Raw genomic sequence first — 19,726 nt, 5'->3', positions numbered from 1 at the left:
CTTACCTTTGCTGCAGTTTTCTCATTGCAGCAATCTATGGCTAAAACTAATCTCCAGCATCCAGTCACCACACAGCTACAGTTGTGCACATAGCCTTGTTTGAAACAATATGCACAGATGCTGGTGGCCTTGCCTGCAACAGACCACTACAATCCCTTCTGGTGGCTTGGCTGCCATGACAAGGTTTACTCCCTTAAGTGGGAGAAATAAGGGATAGTAACGTAAGGCACCTTTACTTTGGCTTTACTTCAACTGTGTTGGTCTGGGGTTGCTTTGCTATCTTGCTTGAAAGTTCTGAGGTCATATCTTTGACCCAATTGGTCTTAGAGGATAAGGTACAGGAATGAACCTTGGGGTCACGTAAAAGACAGAACAATAAGCAGACCATCAGCAACCTGAAATCAACCATGGAAACAGGTCTAATTTTGAAGGAATCTGAAAGTTAAACGAAAAAAATGGTAATTAGCCTAACCCTGATAACACTTGCAGTGCTACAGCCAAAGCTTATACAAGTGCCTTATTTTCATAGGTTTCTGTGTCTCACTGCAGGATAACAAACTTTTAAGTTAGTCCAGTAATGTATATGCAGATAAACTGAAGAACAACAACAACAAAAACCAACAGGATAAGGAATGTGCAGCCTATGGTTTCGCTGTCCTTTTCTAAACTAGTTGCAATTTTCAGTGGACCATTATCATTGCTTTTTGCCACTCATACTCTCGTAGCAGGCTGTGCCTCCTTCTGGTTTTGAATCTTTCTAGTCTCTGCTTTCTCATGCAGTCATCTCCCACAGTTTGTGCAGTAGCCAGCTTTGTCCTTGATTTAAATAGTTGTTTTCCCTTGCTACTGTTGGCTCCTTGTCTATTTATAGAGAAAGCTCTCAGCATTGGGCTTGCTAGATAAACACGTGGGGGAGTGAGGAAGGGAAACCTCTCGCCTGAGTTTCCCTCATGTTCTCTGGGTCATCCTGGCAGGTATTCTATGCATCTGATTTGCATGAATTGCATCAGCTCCACCTCGTTAGGATCTAAACTCTTAGGCACAACATTGAGCTTACCTGCTTCATGCCAGCACTGGCTTACTGTTTAGCAGCTCCGATGGCATCTGAACTGGCCATGGCCAGCCTGTTATTTCTGCCCTTTGCTCACACCCATGCTGATGGTATTAATGCCTGCATGGAAGCAGTGTCACTGCCTCTCTGTCAGTGCTTACCTACCACTACATTGTCCTTAGTGCAGCTGGATGGACAACCTCATCCTTTAGGTAGCGCTGAGGTGGCTCTGTAGGTAAGATCCAACCTCCTAGCAGTATTCTATGTGTATACATTCAGGTAGGTTTGCCTGCCCAGTGTTATACATTTGCCATATTCACCTTTAAAAATGCAATATCTTACCAGTGCCCCAGGAGGCTTGTTGTAATACAGTATTCTTGGCTTTTCTCTGCACGGTATGAAATGAACTTTCATATACGTTTATACACATTTCAAGTAATAGAATAGCTTGTTAATAGTACACAAGGAGCTGTATACTGAAGTGTTCTGCCTGGTTCAGTACCTTAATGCTCACTGAAGAGATACTTCTGGGCAGATCAGAACGGTGGGAAGCATCTCCCCTGTCCCAGGTTGTAGCTGGTTAACGCTGTACGTGAAGAACCAAATACTCCTCCCTTGGCACTTAATGAATTGAATTTAGGGATGAGTAATTCTTGCAGCTGATTGTTGAACAATATTCTTCTTTTCCAGCACTGAATTACTCATCCTGCTTTGTTAGAGATTTGTCTGGAATTTCTTAGTCTTCCATAATTACTAATTTGTCATTGTACTGTTTACCACACTTTTCATATGGTTAAGTAAGGTTGAGTAATTTCTTTATGGGGAAGACTAAAAGGATTGCTGTTTTTTTGGTTTTTGTTTTGTTTTTTTGGTTTTTGGGGTTTTTTTTGGACTTAGAAAAATATACTACTTCTGGAAGAGCCTAAAGATTGCCTGGAAGATCTGTTCCTACTGCGTTATATATATACTCTTAGTGATTATGCAGAGTTTGAAGTTAGTACGTTCCATAGTCTCATTTGTTTACTTCCCAAACTTCTTCTAAATGAAAAATGATATATATAATCTAGAGATGAAGAACATTGCAATTAATGCTGGAGTTGATTTATGGATTATGTGGAATAGCTTTAACAGCGTGGGCATTCTTACTGAATCTCTGGATATGGGGTCAGCCTTTGGGTGGGGTCACACAAGCTGTTAACCCACATAGCCACTTGCAGAAACCATTGTTGCCGATTGGGAGAATAATACAGCCATAGTGAGTCCTACAAAAGTTTTATACAAGATCATAAAACTTGTCCAGCTGCGTGCTATATAGATAGTATAGGATGGCTCTGTCCTGAAATGCCTGCTGTGATGAGCAAGCATTTTGCAGACGGAGGCAAGCAGAACAAAAGCATCATCTGAACAGGAGTACTGACCTGTAAAATACCCACTTAAGTTTCAAAGCTCAAAAGATAATCACTACCAGAAGAGAACACTGAAGTCAGCGCAGGACAAAAGCCTCAGTTAGGCAAGAATAATTTAGACTGAGATACAAATCTGTTCCGTGTTGTGGTGAAGCTGAGAGACTTGCTAAGATTAGCAAGACACACTCAGTGCAGGAGGAGCAGCTCGCTGAGTGTTTTGCTTGGTTGCTATGGCAATGCTTTAGTTTTGAGACTTGGCTTTGAGTGCCTCAGGCTCGTTAGTGGTAAGAGCATATGCTGGTACTATCATTCGTCATCGCTGCACTAGAAATCAGGAAACAATGACACCAACTTTCCTAAGTGTGCGGTGTAACATTTAAGCAGATTCTTAGGCACGATAGAAGAGCAGTAATCGTCCTCCGATAGTTGATGATTCTGTATGCAACGTTTACTAAGGCAGATTCTGTATGCAACGTTTACTAAGGCAGAATAACACATGTTGAGTGTGATGGAACAGGCTGGCATCTATACTACATAAAATCTAAGAGGGTGTGTGTAGCCTTTTTTTTTTTTTAATAAAAAGATCTTTGTTGCATGCATGTTGGTACAAACCTGCTGATGAGAATGCTAACTGACTGCTATAATCACAGCATCCAAAATGCAGTCATGCTGATTATTACTGCTTTGACTTTTGTTTCATAAAGTACTGTACTTTGAGAACTTTACTACCTCTTTTTGGCAAAGTGAAGATGAATACATAACGTCTAAGAATCTAACTTGATATCATAAGCAAATTCTACTTTGACCCAAACAAGCTTTGGGCTCAGTGCAAGAGGTAATCAGGTGGTGTTTATCTCCACAATATGGGCCAGAAACTGGGAGCTTTAAAAGCTAAGACAATGCAAAGCCTGACCTTTCTGCTGACCAATAATGAAACAACACTGAAATGAAAATATTTCCTCATATGGAATGCCTTGCACAAAGAAAAACAAACTCAGCCTTAGCACGCTGTTGAACTTCTTGGGGTGGGGCAAGGAAGGAGAATTCTTAACTAGAACAAGAATCTGTATGTTTTTGCAATGAAAAGTATTTTCCATGGCAGTGACTCATACTGTAACTGGAGGCTTTCTTCAAACTATGTTGTCTGGCTAGGTTGCTGTGAGTCCCGAGTTTCCAGACACTTACTATGTGGAACGTACTAGGGTTCAAAAACCAGTAAGGCTACATAGCGGTAACTTTCACTGCTCATGTATTAAGAATCTTTAAAAGCAAACAAACAAAAAAACAACCACAAAAACCCACAACGATTCCTTATCTGTGTATATGGTCCATTTTTAGAATCAGGCCGTTGAATGCATAGCAACACTGCCAAAAGAGCCATACAAATGAATGGCAGTGCTCTCCTCCTGCCAAATTAGGGAGTTGTCAAACTAAATTCCACTCACATCTAAATAGAACAGAAATTAAGTCTTTTATCTGTGTGCATCCCCTTGCAGTAGGCATGTGCAGCATTCTCAGATGCCTGGTTCTCATCAGTCCTACCAGCTTAGCACAGAAAACTTCCCCGTTGAGAGGTAGGCCTGCTGCAGAAGAATGGCAGCTCCTGCAAATTAGTAACTAGCCAAGCCATGAAACAGAACAAACTGTTAGCACATCTTAGAAGTTATCCACCTATGCCAGAAAGGGCAGGAACTTCCTGAGAGGGAACCTGAAATCCACACTGTCAGCTATGCCTGACATCATAATAAAACATTTTAGCAGACAAACTAAAGTGCCTAGTGAAGTTGGTTCAAGGCAGATTTAGTCTCTCTACTAGTCTCTCATTTACAACACAACAGTAAGCCATGCAACGAGCCATTTCAATAACAACTATTTAAGGCTCAATTCTGCTCAAAATGTAAAGTTGCCCAGAAAAGGATAATTTCAGCCTCAAATCTAAAAGCTGTTCCTATTCTGATGTGCGTATATGGGTGACATGTAGGTGTTTCAGCTGAAAGCACGTTGCTACTTTATTAGCCTTGGGGCTTTTTCCCTAGTTCACTTGGTATAAAAGTTTAATGTTCGTCACAATAAAGTTTACAGCAACCTGTAACTGTACTGCAATGAAACTGGAGGTTCTGCATGAGTCTTCAGTCCAACTACTCTTTGTTCACCTGTTCATACTCCATCCTCCATATGAAGTGTGAGGGAGCTAATCTCTCCTTTCGTATTTTGGTTCCCCGTTAAAACTGTACAAAACAACTATCCTGAACTATTTAACCTCCCTACTGCTTCTATATTATCAATAAACGATACGTGGGGTACCTGCAGGAGTAGTACTGGCATCATTCTGGCAGAACAGCTTTGTGTACATAACCTGGTGAAGTCTGAGTAACTATGTGGGCTGAATCAGTGCACAACATCCTGGTTCCGGTGGGGCTGGATGGGCAGAGTTCACTCCTGCTCAGCAGGGTCTGGGGCTTCAGACTTGGCTGGCTCCAGCAGTGCCCTGGGGGAAGCCTTCCCCAGAGCACACCTGCAGGGCCAGGAGGGACCACCAGCCCCAAGCAGGACAGTCAGTGACACTGAGGGGTTTGCTCTTGCTCAAGGCTCCACAAAAGCTTAACTGCTCCTCTGAAATATCAGAGTAAGACCTGCTGCAAAAGCATGTATGTTTTATCTTTGGCTGTTGTGGTGGGCTTTAACAGATGCCGTATTTCAAGGATTCATGCCTTTGAGAGAGGTTCTTGAAAGCCCAGAAGTAACACCTTCACATCTGCCTAAGTGAAAAACTAGTTAATTTGCCTTTGGAGGCCACCCTTCCCCCATATACACACTAAATTTAAATTCTGTTCTGAGAAGGACTGGGCCTTTCTTTTCCCAATTGAACAGGCATAAGAAAGCAGAGCTTGGCCCTCAGTTTTGAGCAGCACTTAGTTCCTCTGAAACCGGGATGGTTTCCAGATCATTCAGGCCTGGCTTTCATAGTGGCACAGTGCTTTAGTCTGGATAATGTATGCTGGCCGTTTTCACTCCTAAGGACCTGAACATGGTCTTCTCTTTACATAATAAGGAATTAGTGATGCCTTGTCCTAGCATCTGAAGGACACTCTGTGCCTGCTACAATCCACCGTGAAACTTGGCACAACCTACTGCCAAGGATTTGGGAAGCGGAGGGAGGAGAGAATAAATCCTCCAGAGTTCTGTTGTCTAGTTAGTGATGTAGGAGAAGCTTGGATAGAAGCTCACACATAGCTAGAGGTTGTTTTTGTTGGTTGTTTTCTTTTTTGCTGTCCCATGACATTGAGCATTATGCTGGTCCTAAATTTCATCTTCAGGCTTCTGCATATGTGCATCCCATCATCCTGGCTGGAAAAGGTTTTCCACTATGCAACTACCACCAGAATACACACATTTTAACATCAAATTCAGTCAATCTACTGGGCAGCCACAACCCATTTTTAGAAGATGTGCAGGAGTCAGGCAGGTGACAGCTCTCCCTGCCCTTGTGTAATTGTTTCCTGCTAAGTTCTGAACAACTTTGAAGGTTGTGATCTCTTCTTTTTTGCACCCTCGCTGCTGTCAGCCCACAGCAATTGGTTTGAATTTGCATTGAGACCATTTGTCGGCGCATGCTGCTGGATGACTAAGAGCAGGAAATATAAACGAGGGCAGTCTTTCACACACTGTGGGGTGGGTGGCCTCGTCACACATGAGCTGGCTTGGAAAGTTATTCCATCAAAATGTTTTGAACAGATTTGAATTAGAGGAGTGGCTTGCAGCTTTCTGTTACTTGGCAGCACCTAGTAGTCGGAGCTCTGATGCTGCGTATGGTTTTGTTGGACTACAGCCAACCCGTGGCAACTCAGCAGGAGCTTGCATTACTCTAGCAAGATCTTGATTTTAACATGTACTAGGTTGCATTCAGGTACACAGTTGATCTTGTATAAACAATGAACGGAGTTCATTATCCAAGGCTGACGAGCCTTACCAGCCTCTCAAGAACTCTAGTCTAGGTTTTCAATCAGCCTGGTTTGTCTTCCTCCCGAGGTTGATCACTTCTGTTAAACTACTTAACAGAATTGCTGAAGTCTTCAATTCGAGCTCAAAAAATGGATGAATAACTAAGTAGGAGAACAGAGGATTGAAGACTTAAAGCAATAAGTTAATAAATACAGGCCTGGGGTTAGTCTTCTCAATTTATAAGTGTCTGTGGTTGTTTAGTGAATTCTCTTTTTTCCTCCTGTTTTCTGCAGGCATTCGTTACAGTTTGGATGTTAGTGTGGATGAAGTGAAAGCCTTAGCATCTCTAATGACATACAAATGTGCTGTGGTTGGTAAGTGATGCTTTTTCAAGCAAAGATGCTATCCTTAATTGCTATCAGCACTGATGTAATATACAGAAAAGCATCTGAAGGATTAAGTTTTAGACACTAATCTGATTAAAATATTTAGCAAGTTAGGAAACAAACATATAGGGACCAAAGCAAATTGCATATATTCCCTCTGCTGTTACTGCTGACACCCAAGCCTGAATGAAGTTGCATTTTCATTTGTTAAGTCCAAATTCTGGTAGCTTCTTCCCTGTAAAAGTAGTACTTCTTCAACTCGAACGTGTATGAAACTCTTATTAGCAGACTGCTAATTTTAGTGGAACAGATAGAGGCTGTAAAGGATTCACACAGGGAAGCTGTGGAGATGAAGGAGTGATAAACTTTTTTGTACAGGTTATAATGAAGTACAATTCATACGTGACTGCTAAAGTGTAGGGCAGGTTGGAGACAATCTGAACATTATCTGATTGTAAACAGTATCTCATTGAGCATAGAGGTGCATCACTTAAGACTCCTAAATTTGACATAAAGCAGTAAAATACAAGCTGTAGCACCGCGTAGAAATAGGTTAAGCACAGAACCTTGCAACATAGAAAATTCAAACAATGAACTTTGGAATCTGAAAGACAAATACCAAACTGCCCTTGAAAGATTTCCTGTTTTTAACAGGACCCAGATCAGATTATAGCTTACATTTGTGAAGACCTAAATGTGGCAAAAACTCAATTCTCATCAGAAAAAAGACCAAACATATTTGCTCACACATTATTGATGCGCTCTGCCTTTACTGTCAAGAAAATAAAATTATTTTCCTTCGCATTCCTGTAGATGTGCCATTTGGTGGAGCAAAGGCTGGTGTGAAGATCAATCCCAAGAACTACACAGTAAGCTTAATCACAGATTAAGAAAAGTTAATTGCAGTACTTGAAGCCTGCCAGCTTCAGTACTGCAGCTCCTACTGGCTGCAAGGGTATTACTGACCACTTGGGACTTCCTGCCACTTCTGCCTCTGTAGAGGCTGAGCTTAGCTTGTGCTTGCAATAGGTACAAAACAGATCTGTGTTTCAAAGGTTGAATCCTTCAGTTACTTAGTTGTTACTTTTTTCTTTAAGTCAGAAGACTACAAGTAATTTGGAACCTGATTGGTAACAATATCAACTTGAAAAAAATAAAGGCCCGCATTTTATTGTTTCTAGAGAAGTTAGTGTTTCTCTTCGTATTGACAAATAGTTTTATGCTTCATTAAACCTTTTAATGTATTGTTCCAGTGTAAATGGTAACAAACTTGGCTTATAAAAAGCTTATGGCGGGCTTGCCTTCTTTCCCTAATTAAAGCAACTTGCATAGAAAAGATTCCTAAAGTAGATAGCAGATATTCTAAGCTCAAAACTCTGTAAGGATTTGTGCAAAGTAATTAAACTGCGTTGATTACGTAACGTAACCCCCAGGCTGGCTATTGCTGTCACTTGGTATAAATCTCTCACGTAGGATATCAGATCTGTGTGATGGAAATCTCTGCACAGGTGGTTCTTCCTGTGCTGCACTTCTAACTTGTCAAGGATCAGAACGTACAGAAAGAAAGTCAAACGTTTCCTTGTACTGTCTGAATACCAAGGGTATGTTAGGAAATGGCAAATAAACTATACAGGTACATGAATTATCCTTCTAAAAAAGACAAGTGTGTCTTCTTTATACTTGGGCATAGGCTTTAGCAAGTAGTCACGAACACTAATGACTTCTTGTAATGTTTACTACTTTTTCTCTATAGGACAATGAATTGGAAAAGATCACAAGAAGGTTTACCATGGAGCTGGCGAAAAAAGGTTTCATTGGTACGTTGTGTACAATTTTTACTGTTAAGATTTAGGAATCTGATTTATTGTTCATTAGCAGCAGCCACCAGACAGTATGCTGAAAATAATTCTATTTGAGATCTGTAAAAAAGTTTTATATAATAGTTCCAGCAAAACTCTGCCAAGAATTGAGTCATTGCAATTTAACTGTAAAAAGGAACTGTATCTTAACTTTTCTTTGTGAGCTGCTTTGAAAAGCCACAAGAGCTGAGCTCACAGGATCCAAAATGACTCACATTTCTCTTAGAAACCTTATAAAAGTTGTGACCAAACCTGTTGCAATGCAAATTTCTAGTATCAAGCTGTTCCACTGTAACTGTAGTCTCAGTTGAGGCTGTTGGCATACATGTGAGGAAACAGAGGAAGGAAGTGGGAGGTCCACCCCAGAGAAAGTTGATGACTTCACCCATGGCAACCACAGGCTGCAGGGGAAACACTGGCAAGAAGTATAGGTGCCTACTTTAACAGAACCTATGGTTGTTGCTATGTAGTTTCCACAAGCCTCTTCCAAATGCTTACGAAACAACTTTGTAGAGACAGAGTTGGATTTAAGATCTCACTGAGTGAGACATCTTAAATAGGTTGTGTAAATGCTAAATTTAGTTACCTAGAAGAAGGCCAGAACTTGCTTCTGTTGCAACAGATGTGTTAAAGTTCTCTCAAAAGCCTGAGAAAGATGTTATGTCTCTTGAAAGATAAAAATCAAATGCATGTGCTACAGTGCAATGGCTAGGAGTGGCCTATCTTCAATTTTTAAATAAGAGTTCTAAACTCAGCCAGATGCAAAAAGAAATTTCTGAGACAAAAATGATCAGCATGGTATACAGAAATCATAGCTAAATATTGCCCTTCTTGTTACAATGACGATCCTTAAAGAAGTAAAACTACGCTTTTGATGGGTTATTTTACTCTGATTTGTGACAGACCGATCTTTATTTTACTGAACATCTTGTGTGAAAGGTTGATGGTTTTGACAATATTGTCCAAATGCACAATACAACACTGAAAACTGAACTGAATCCAGAAGAATCAGTGCCTTGAATAACGAACAGAGGATTAAGCAGGAAAACAGCTCTCCTCTGCCAAGCCCTGCTCAATTCCCGGGGGAATAATGTTTGAATGTAACTATTAATGTGTGATCCATAAAAGCTGTTTTCACTGTTGCCAACAGGTCCTGGAGTTGATGTGCCTGCTCCTGATATGAGCACAGGGGAGAGGGAGATGTCCTGGATCGCTGACACTTATGCCAGTACAATAGGACACTATGTAAGTTTTGAGCAGAGGCTTTGAAGTATGAAAGCTTTCTTAGTCTTCACAAAAATATTCACATCTGGAAAATTATTACCATTATGCTTAACCATATAGTTTTATTTGATTATGTGGATCTAAATTTATTTTAAAAAACTGTTACAACTTAATTGATACAAGGTTTTTAGGGTACAGTTGAAGAAAAACAGCTTTAAAGGCTAACATTTTATGTATTTGGCTTAAATTAAGCTTGTTTGTAACTAATTGTGACTGTTCAGCAAAAGTAATGTACTGTTCTTAAAGGTCTCATTCTGTTTCTTTTTTTTTTTCCATTTCTACTATTTGCTCCTACTTTTTCATTAATGCTATAATTACAAACCTAAATTTGCTAAGCATTGGTTTAATGATAGTGGGTATAGTCTTAGAAGTTCTGAAATATTTCACTTTCAGACTATTGAACTTACAAGCATTATTAAATAGAAGCATTTGATTTTGAGCACTCCAGACCACGTAAATAAGTTCTCACTTATTAGTACAACACTAAAATAAAAACCCACATTATTTGACCTTCATCTTTATGTTGCTTTATTTGTACCTGTTTTGACCGTACCAAAACTATGACTGTTTACTAGGCCAACATCAATATTGTCTATTTCTGACAGATAGGGCAAAAAAAAAATAATCTGGAGAACTTATTTAAGACCCAGCTGTTATGCTACCCAGTCTTTCTTGCTTGTCTTTCAGACATTTTCTGCTATTTCAGCAGCTCATACTTTCCTAAGGAGTCTTACCATAGTTTCATATTAGGGTGTAAATATGCTGAGCAACTGCATGTTTGCCTAACAAAGTGCCTTTTGAATTGTAAAGATGCTTTCTTTTCACTTTCTGCAGTTATTTCAAACAGTTTTTCAGTACAGCAGGTTGTATGCTCCCATTAGCAAGGCATTGGAGCTACCTGACACACATTTTTCTCTGGTGTATCTGTACAAGACAAGAGAGTAGTCCCCTGGCAGAATGCTAGCCCTGTGTTGTCGTGTGTCTTTTAACAGCAGGAGGAGGGGATGGCATGCTTTATTCTAGATCTGAAATACAACATAAGTTACCTTATGGGAAAAAAAAATATTGAGGAGTAGGCTGTGGCTTGCTTGTTAGTCAAGTTAAATAGCACGTGTACAGAGCTGTTAGGGTCTGAAACATTACTTGCTTTTTGTTACTCACATGTAAATGTTTTAAATAAAGCTTTAGAAATGATGACAATCTGGAAGATTTCAGAAAGACTTAAAAGGTGCTAAGTGACAGCTTGCTCCCCAGTTATACCTTGACATTCCAACATTTAAGGAAACTACTGTATCTAGGCGTTCTGTTTTAACATTTAACATATTGCACTGAAATGCATATTCCACTGTAATGCAACAGCATTGCTCTATTAGAAGTGACATGCAAGGCTTTCAGCACTCAGCTGGTTTTGTTAGTAGTCAGCTCATACACTGTTTTGTACAGAAATGAGTTTTAAATGATGTGGAATATTACACACTGACCAAGGAAAAGAATTTCTTGTTCTTTCCACTTAGTCACATCATCTTGTTGCATAGTCCTATGCATACATATATCACTGAAAAAAGCCACTACTGAGGATAGAATTACCATTTGAATTATGCTACAGCAGCTCTTTATTTCTAGGCTCTCCTTCAATGGCAGTGTCTTATTTTTGACCAAAAACAACTGAGAGGATTTAGGTGCATTTTTCTGAGAGGTGAATTAAAATCTAAATAAAAAGGAAAGGTTAAATCAAGTGTACTTCATTTTCTGAAGTTGCCTCTACATGGAAGAGGAAACAGTAGCTATAGTGAGACTGGCAAGCTATTGTGGAAGATGGCCAGGTGTAGAGAAAGAAGGCAACACCACTGGCACAGCTGCAAGAAGTAACCTATGAGAAGTAGTTTATAGAGTTATTTGAAAGATATTCCTATCTGATTGAGACAGCAAGAACTAAAATGGTAACTGAAGAAATATGAAATAAAGTGACCAAAGGGGAAGGAAGGAAGCAGGCTAAGAGACAAAAATGACTATTGAGCAAAACTGAAGCTATGACTCAGAAAAAAAAAAAAGGCAGAAGCTATGCAAAGGATTGTATTCACTTGATTGGAAAGATTACTCTGGTGAGTGAAAGCTATCTGAGAAATCTACAGATTTGATTAGTCAGTGGTTGCACAGGATGTTTTCACAGAGCTTGAAGTGAAAAGGAAACGTCAAATAAAAGAATTAGATAGGGGGTCTGTTTGAAACCTAACATATAAAGTCAGAAAGTTGGAGAAGCAAGGAGAACGCTACTGTGCCAGGGAAAAGGTTTAAGGTACAAGCAGAAGTTCAGAGTGCCTGAGCTTCATCAGCTAAGTTCAGAGACTAATGCAGAAGTCTTTAATTCCAGCCAAAAACAACCATCGTACAAAGTCCTTATAAGAATCATGGAATCGCTTGAGTTGGAAAGAACCTCAACGATCATCTAATTCTGACACTGTGCTGCAAGCAGGGTTGTGACCACTGAATCATGCACTGGAGATCAGGTCACCCAGGGCCCCATCCAACCTGGCCTTGAGCACCTCGAGGGATGGGGCATCCACAGCCCCTCTGGGCAACCTGTACCAGCACCCTACCACCCCCTAAGTGAAAAATTCCCCTCTGACATCAAATCTAAATCACCCCTCTTTTAGTTTAAAGCCCACATTAAAAAGAGGAGCTTGTAAGTAGGAGAGAAAATTTCATTATTGGAAGGCCTTCTCTTCTCCAGGCTGAAGAAAAGCTATGGACTTGATTTTTGTCCTGAGGTGTGCTAATTTTCCACCCCCCACCCTCCCCAAATTGACAGTGGTTTGTATATGTGGCTTTAAGATGACTGGAATCCACCCTCAGCTCATGCTCTGTTTTCTTGCCAAACCATGCAAGTCTTTAACTACCACGTTAACTGTTCCAGAAAATCCATCCCAAGTTTCCAGACCACTGAACTGAATATGGCTAAAGTTCTTAATTAAATTCATCCTTTCCACTCTTCTGTACTTCCCGTCCCCAAAGTCTGATACGACATGTGAAGGGACTTTAAGTACACTCTCCTGTATGATGGAAGACTAATTAGAGTCTTTATAAAAACGACTTCCTCCTTTGTGAACGCATGAAGACAAAAAGAAAAACGTATTTTCAGCCTAAAGAGCAGAATGAAGATTTGGTAATACTTCAGAACACTGCGCCAATTTGTTCCCTGGCAAACCACCACCACAAGTCTTGTTTATAGTGGATATGCCACCAGAGGGAGCATACAGCTTAACAAGAGAAATGCAGCTACATCTAAGGAAATTGAATTAATAAATTTAGGTCAAGTCCACCATTGCTTTCAAAAAGGGGCTGTAAAATACTGTGGTAAACTCACTGTCGTTTTCAAACAATAAATAGTTCTAGCTTCCATTATGGCTCTAATTGTTTCCTGCCATTTTGCCACCACTTTTATCTCCTCCTTTCCTTCCTCTCACCATGCATCTTGCACTCAGGCCACTGGCATGCAAATGTATTTGGCACAAGTATTGGGAGGGAGCCTCCCAGTGTCTGTGCTGCTGGCAAACGAGAAACCCATCCGGCTCCTGGCAGACTCATTACTGTGGATTCCCTTTCATCCCTGCTCTTTCACTCACATTAGGTGCCAAGGCACTGTCTGACTGTGCCTCAAGGGTGTGGGAGCATGGGAACCAGTGGTGACAGAAGAGCAAAGCCCAGCAGTGTGGAGTTTAGGAGAAGTTTTTTCAAACTACGAATTTCAATTGAAAAATTCATTCTGGATTTAAATAGTCTACTTTTTCCTTGGCTGGCTGTCTAGCACGTATAAAGTAGTAGAGTCTTGGTTGTATATCCTGCTTTTCTGAAGGAAAGCAGTAAAATACCTTACTTTCCTGTATGATCTTCATACCATTAATTTTCCCCAGAGATCAAATTGTACCTGTATTCTTCAAAAAGGAAGGTGTTGGGCATGTAGTTCTTAGCTGAATTTGTTATAAAGGAACGCTAAACACTGTTTATAAATGATTAACTAGCTTTAGCTGGGACTAGTCCAAGAATATGCCCGAGCCCTTTAAAAGGCTGAAATGTCAAGAGTAATGATGAAAAGTATGGTTATAATAGGAGTGGATATTGAGAAACATCCCTCAAAGCTTTTTGATTTATTAAAGATTTGCTGTGCTAACAGTGCAGTAAGATGTCACTATAGTTAACTGCAGTTTTACATTAACATATACTCTTTAATGCAACAGAAAATTTGCAGAACATGTCCAATTATGCAACTTTGCTGACACGTGCAGAAGTACATCTGAGAAGCTGTTCACACAAGCTGAGGAAGGAAAAGCAACTTACAAACCAGATGTATATACGCTATATTATGTTCCAGTTCTCTCAGTACCTGTTTTCCCTTGTCCCTGAAATGTACAAAGTTTCCCATTCCAACTATTATTTGAGTATTTTAGTTGTAACTCACAACTCCTTCACTGTTTTGCAGGATATTAATGCACACGCATGTGTAACTGGTAAACCCATCAGCCAGGGTGGGATCCATGGACGGATATCTGCAACTGGTCGTGGTCTCTTCCATGGAATTGAAAATTTCATCAATGAAGCATCATATATGAGTATATTAGGAATGACTCCTGGATTTGGAGATAAAACTTTTGCTGTTCAGGTAATATTTCTCTTCCAGTGGCAGTGAAAAACATGATGAAGAAAGTTCCAACAGAGCTACTCTTAAAAAGGGCTGTAGCAATAAACCCTGTTAGGGTTTTATGACTTCTAAGTTAACCTTTACTCTCAAAGTTTAGAAATGTTTTTCAAGCAACATAGGTGCCCTTTAATTTGGACTGTTTTATAAGAACAGACCTTATAATGGCACTCTACAGGCATAAAGCCAAAACTCTACTCTTTATGAGCATGGGCTGTAGAGAGCAAAGTGAAACACTATTACAGGATTTCCAGGAACTACAGCACAGCATACTTTTAAATGAGCTGTGACACTGTTTCTGCCTATGCTACATCTATTGTAATAAAAAAAATGAGGGAGAGAAAGAAATTCTTGTTATATTACGGAATGAACAGTTGGAAAAGTAAAAAGCCAACAACACATCCTAAATTTTTAGGGTTGGATATTCATCTTCAGCATTCATAAAGCTTCTGGAGGCTCTAATGGTTGGATTTTGAAAACCTTTGGTATTCAGTAAGATGCATTATAATTCTTAAAATATTTAAGGAATATTGTATTCTTTTCACCAGCTTTGAATCGAAAGCTAAATTGAGGATTTGAGGGATTGTTTTGTTTTGAGTTGTCTTCAGTACCAGTATATCAGTTCTTAGAAACACTGCAATTGTAACCTTTAGGGTGTCCTCTAGTTAACCGGTGGGTTCACACAAACATCTCTGCCCTGCACTGAGACAGCACCACACTATCTCTGCACTTCTAGAATATTGAATAATGACTTAAAGCTAGTTTTGGGGTGGGATGTGAATGTTGTTTTGTGGTTTTTTTTGTTTTTTGGTTTTTTTTGGCTAACAAAATGCAGGATTACCTACATTTAAGCAATCTGTTTTGTACAGGACAGCTCCAAAAGCATTAAAGAGATAACATAACCTTTCATATTAAAACATAACTAGCAGGAAGCTATTTATGGTTTTTGTTGTTTTTCATTCCAGGAGAGTATTATACTTGTAAGCTTTAGACAAATTGACTGTTTCTTGGCCTGCAGATGTTAGTCAAAACTTGGAATGGTTATACAGAAATCCATGAATCCCTCTTAAGAACACACCAGTTATAGGATACATAGTTGAAATTTTCTCATGTTGATAAAAATATCATTTTGAACCTTTCACAGTAACATTAACAATTTCCTTGTTTTTTCCAGTACAAAGAACTTAGCACAATTTTGCACTGCCAGCTAAAGTACATCATTTCTACAGTAGTATTCTGACCAGTAACACATCTAGATTTCCTTCATCTTTGCTATGCACATTATCAAATGCCAAGACATACCGATAGATAAGGAGCTATTTACAGCTTTTCAAATCTATATAAATCCTACTAATAATAACGATTTTAGCTGAAGGGTTGACTACTTTTTCCTTTCTCTTTTCACTTTCAGGGATTTGGTAATGTGGGCTTGCATTCTATGAGATACTTGCACCGTTTTGGAGCAAAATGTGTTGCTGTTGGGGAATTTAATGGTTCTATCTGGAATCCTGATGGGATTGACCCAAAGGAACTAGAAGATTACAAATTGGTATGAAACAGTTATGCAGAAATACTTTCATTTTTGCTAGCTCTACAAACACATGGGATGACTATAGACTGGTATGAAATACGTAGTTTGCTCTGAAAGTAATGCCTCATATAACACCCTGACATCTGCTGAAAAAGCAAGCTGTAGGCAATCCAGGAGGCTCCTGGAGTGAATCAAGGATAACTTCCTGAGCCACATAATAGACAGCCCCACTAGGGGGGATGCAATGCTAGACCTGTTGCTCACCAGTTCACGTGAACTGATTAGTGACACCAGGATCGGAGGCTGCCTGGGCTGTAGTGACCATGTAATGGAGGAGTTCACACTCCTGAGAGTTATCAGGCAGAGTAAAATCAGGAAACTTAATTTTAGGAAAACCAGCTTCCAGATCTTCAACTTAGTCAACAAAACTCCGCAAGAGTTTGTCCTCAAGGACACGGAAGTGCAGCAGAGCTGTCAGATCAGAATCACAGACCTCAAGAGATCATTGAGTCCAACCCCCCACTAAAGCAGGCAGCCTACAATAGGTCTCACAGGTGGGCATCCAGATGGGTCTTGAATAGCTCCATAGAAGGAGACTCCACAACCTCCCTGGGCAACCTATTGCAGTGCTCCATCACCCTTAACATATGGAAGTTCTTCCATATTGGTATAGAACTTCCTAAGTTCAAGTCTTAGGCCATTACTCTTTGCCCTTGATATTTAGGGAAGCTTCCCTTAGGGCACAACAGCTCTCCACCTCCTGGTGTAGGAAGTCAGAAAAGGAAGGCAAGAGACAGGCATGGCTGAAGTGGGAGCTGCTGGTCAAACTGGAGAGCATAGGCAGTGAAAGTTAGGGCTGGTGTCAGGAAGGCCAAGGCCCAATTGGAACTGGACTTGGCAAGGGGCACAAAGAAGAATAAGAAAGTCTTCTATAGGTATGTCAGCCAGAAAAATAAAGTCCAGAAGGGCATACCCTCCCTAGTGAGCAGCACAGGCAGGGTAGTAAGAACAGCTAAGGAGAAGAGAGGTATTCAACATTTTTGCCTCCATCTTCACTAGCAACTGCTCTACACACAGCCCTTGAGCAGATGGTTCAGAAGGTGGGAACTGGAGGGAAAGAGTAAGCAAAAATCAGTTTCACAACAGCCTGAGGATCCTAAATATCCAGAAGGATGCAGGTTCCAATGACACACATCCCAGAGTCCTGACGGAATTGGCTGACGAAGTCACCAAGCCACTCTGAGTGACATTTGAAAAGTCATGGCAGTCAGGTGAAGCCCCTGGTGACTGGAAAAAAACAGAAATATAGCCTTTAAGAAGGGTAGGAAAGATGACCAGGGAACTACTGACCTATTAGCCTTATCTCAATGCCAGGGAAAGTAATTCACATTCACCTGGAAGGTATGCTAAGGCACACGGAAGAAAGCAAGGTGATAAGGGATAGCCAGCATGGCTTCACCAAGGGCAGGTCCTGCCTGACCAACCTTGTTGCTTTTTATGATGGTGTAACTGCACTGATGGACAAGAGAAGAGGCACACATGTCATCTGTCTGGACTTCAGTAAGGCCTTAGGCACAGTCACCAATAATGTCATTCTCTCAAATTGGAAAGAAATTGATTTGATGAGTGGACAGTTCAGTGGACAAGGAACTGGCTATGGGATAGATCATACCCTGAGAGTGGTGGTCAGTGGCTTAATGTCTGGATGGAAATTCCACATAGAGTTCCTAAGGGAGTTATTTCAGGTGTCATCTTTTACATAGGGAGCATGTGAATGTCTTCACCCTCCTTTCTCAGAAAGCTGGGAAGACCCTCAACTAAATGAAGGCTGTCAATGTAGTACTGAATTTTCACAACTGGTGCTTCTGAATTTCACGTGATGCAACTTACCCTGTGCATAACAGGCTAGTGGATCATTTGAGTATTTGAAAAAGATTGTATTTGTCTTGTATTTTTTAAGAGTTGAGAGGAACTGCAGTTGTTTTTTTGACTATTCCAGAGCCCAGGCATTTATCAGTGTCTTTGACCAGAGAGCAATTATGCCTTAATCATATTGGACTGAGGTACAAGACTTGTAGATAAAATACAAAAAGCAAGCTAAGTGAAGATAGCACATATCATCCCTATCTTTCTAGAGTTGCTGCTTATTCCTTCTCTCTCTTTTTCAAGTTAAAAGGGAAGTAAATTGAGTACATGCACTAAAGCCACCCTGGTTTGTTTCCTTCCAACAGCAACATGGCACAATCATGGGCTTCCCTAAAGCGCAGAAGCTTGAGGGCAGTATTTTGGAAACAGACTGTGACATTCTCATCCCTGCTGCAAGTGAAAAGCAGTTGACTAAGGCCAATGCTCACAAGGTCAAAGCAAAAGTAAGTTGGAGAACTCAAAAACAAATGAAAAATAGAGAAAGCCAGTTTAAATACTACTATTAAATAATTAATGAGGATAGAAACATACACTTGTCAACTTAGCAATTACTCTGTTGCGATTCCTTTTAGATTATTGCTGAAGGTGCCAATGGACCTACAACTCCTGAAGCTGACAAAATCTTCTTGGAGAGGAATATCATGGTTATTCCTGTAAGATTCTATTATGACCTTTGATTTTCATTAGTGAGTAATATTTCAGTGAAGTATAAACAGCTAGTGTCTGGGAAGCAAGCGTTAGTGTTGCTTAAGATTTGTAATAATTACTTAAAGAGACTTCATTACAACTCTTTAGTACCCAAAGATAATTATAGGAAAACTACATGTTCAGAAGAGATAACTACCCACAGCTATTGCTTAAATCTGTAGCTTGGCTCATTTGTCTGTTGCCTGGCATTTGGTTACCTAAGTAGGCCAGTAAGCAAAGAAAGAAAGCCAAGTTAACACACTGGCCAGTTTGTAAAAATTGGTCTATGGGTTGAACTCCCAACAGAATTGTTTGTTGCAGACTGCATAAAGTTAAAGTTGCCTAGAGTGGTAATTTGGAAGAATGAGATCTAGAAGTATGACAATGTCCTCTTCTCCAAAGAAGGAGAGCATCCTGATCAAGTAGTATACCTAAAAGCCGTGGCTGATCTATCTTAACTCATTGACTTTAATAAGAATATTTTTTTTCTATTAAATAATTATGCTGAAATAGAATAGTTGAGCATACCTGAACTTCATATATTCTGAAGTCAAGTCCTCCTTAAATCAGTAGAAGTAATCCCTAGACATCAGAAGAGATATACTTGGTCATGTCAGAACGACAGCTGGATTGTCTTCCCATACCATGATTTAGAATTTTGTAAATCATACTTGCTTTTCCTTAGTAGGATAGAACTGTCTTTATCTAATGATCACATCACAACACACTTACTGTTTCTTTGCAGGATCTTTACCTGAATGCTGGTGGTGTAACAGTATCCTACTTTGAATGGCTGAAAAACTTGAACCATGTCAGCTATGGCCGCTTGACTTTTAAATATGAAAGGGATTCCAACTACCACTTGCTCAGTAAGCGCACAGTTCTTTCATTCAGTTTAATTGGTAGGATGGAGTACTGAACTGCAAAGTTGGGAGAAACAAATATAGAGCTATTTCAAATC

The 19,726-nt window shown here is 40.0% G+C and overlaps 1 protein-coding gene across 2 annotated transcripts in view; it reads left to right on the top strand.

Annotated features, from left to right (window-relative positions):
• Positions 1-19,726, top strand: part of GLUD2 (glutamate dehydrogenase 2) — a 31,207-nt gene that overhangs the window by 5,230 nt on the left and 6,251 nt on the right. The window contains exons 1-10 of one of the 2 annotated variants that reach the window (XM_046942792.1): positions 4,861-6,364; positions 6,693-6,773; positions 7,599-7,654; positions 8,539-8,602; positions 9,795-9,889; positions 14,406-14,585; positions 16,033-16,170; positions 18,384-18,521; positions 18,651-18,731; positions 19,511-19,634. In XM_046942792.1, the coding sequence (XP_046798748.1) occupies positions 6,749-6,773; positions 7,599-7,654; positions 8,539-8,602; positions 9,795-9,889; positions 14,406-14,585; positions 16,033-16,170; positions 18,384-18,521; positions 18,651-18,731; positions 19,511-19,634 (901 nt within the window). In that variant the 5' untranslated portion in view covers positions 4,861-6,364; positions 6,693-6,748. Of the gene's footprint in view, positions 1-4,860; positions 6,365-6,692; positions 6,774-7,598; positions 7,655-8,538; positions 8,603-9,794; positions 9,890-14,405; positions 14,586-16,032; positions 16,171-18,383; positions 18,522-18,650; positions 18,732-19,510; positions 19,635-19,726 lie in introns of those variants that run through there. The other variant, NM_001396466.1, reaches the window with a different exon arrangement.

This window comes from Gallus gallus, chromosome 6 (genome assembly GCF_016699485.2).
Source record: "Gallus gallus isolate bGalGal1 chromosome 6, bGalGal1.mat.broiler.GRCg7b, whole genome shotgun sequence".
NCBI classification, from domain to species: Eukaryota; Metazoa; Chordata; class Aves; order Galliformes; family Phasianidae; genus Gallus; species Gallus gallus.
Note: the sequence above shows the minus strand (reverse complement) of the source record. Positions and strands in the feature narration are given on the sequence as shown.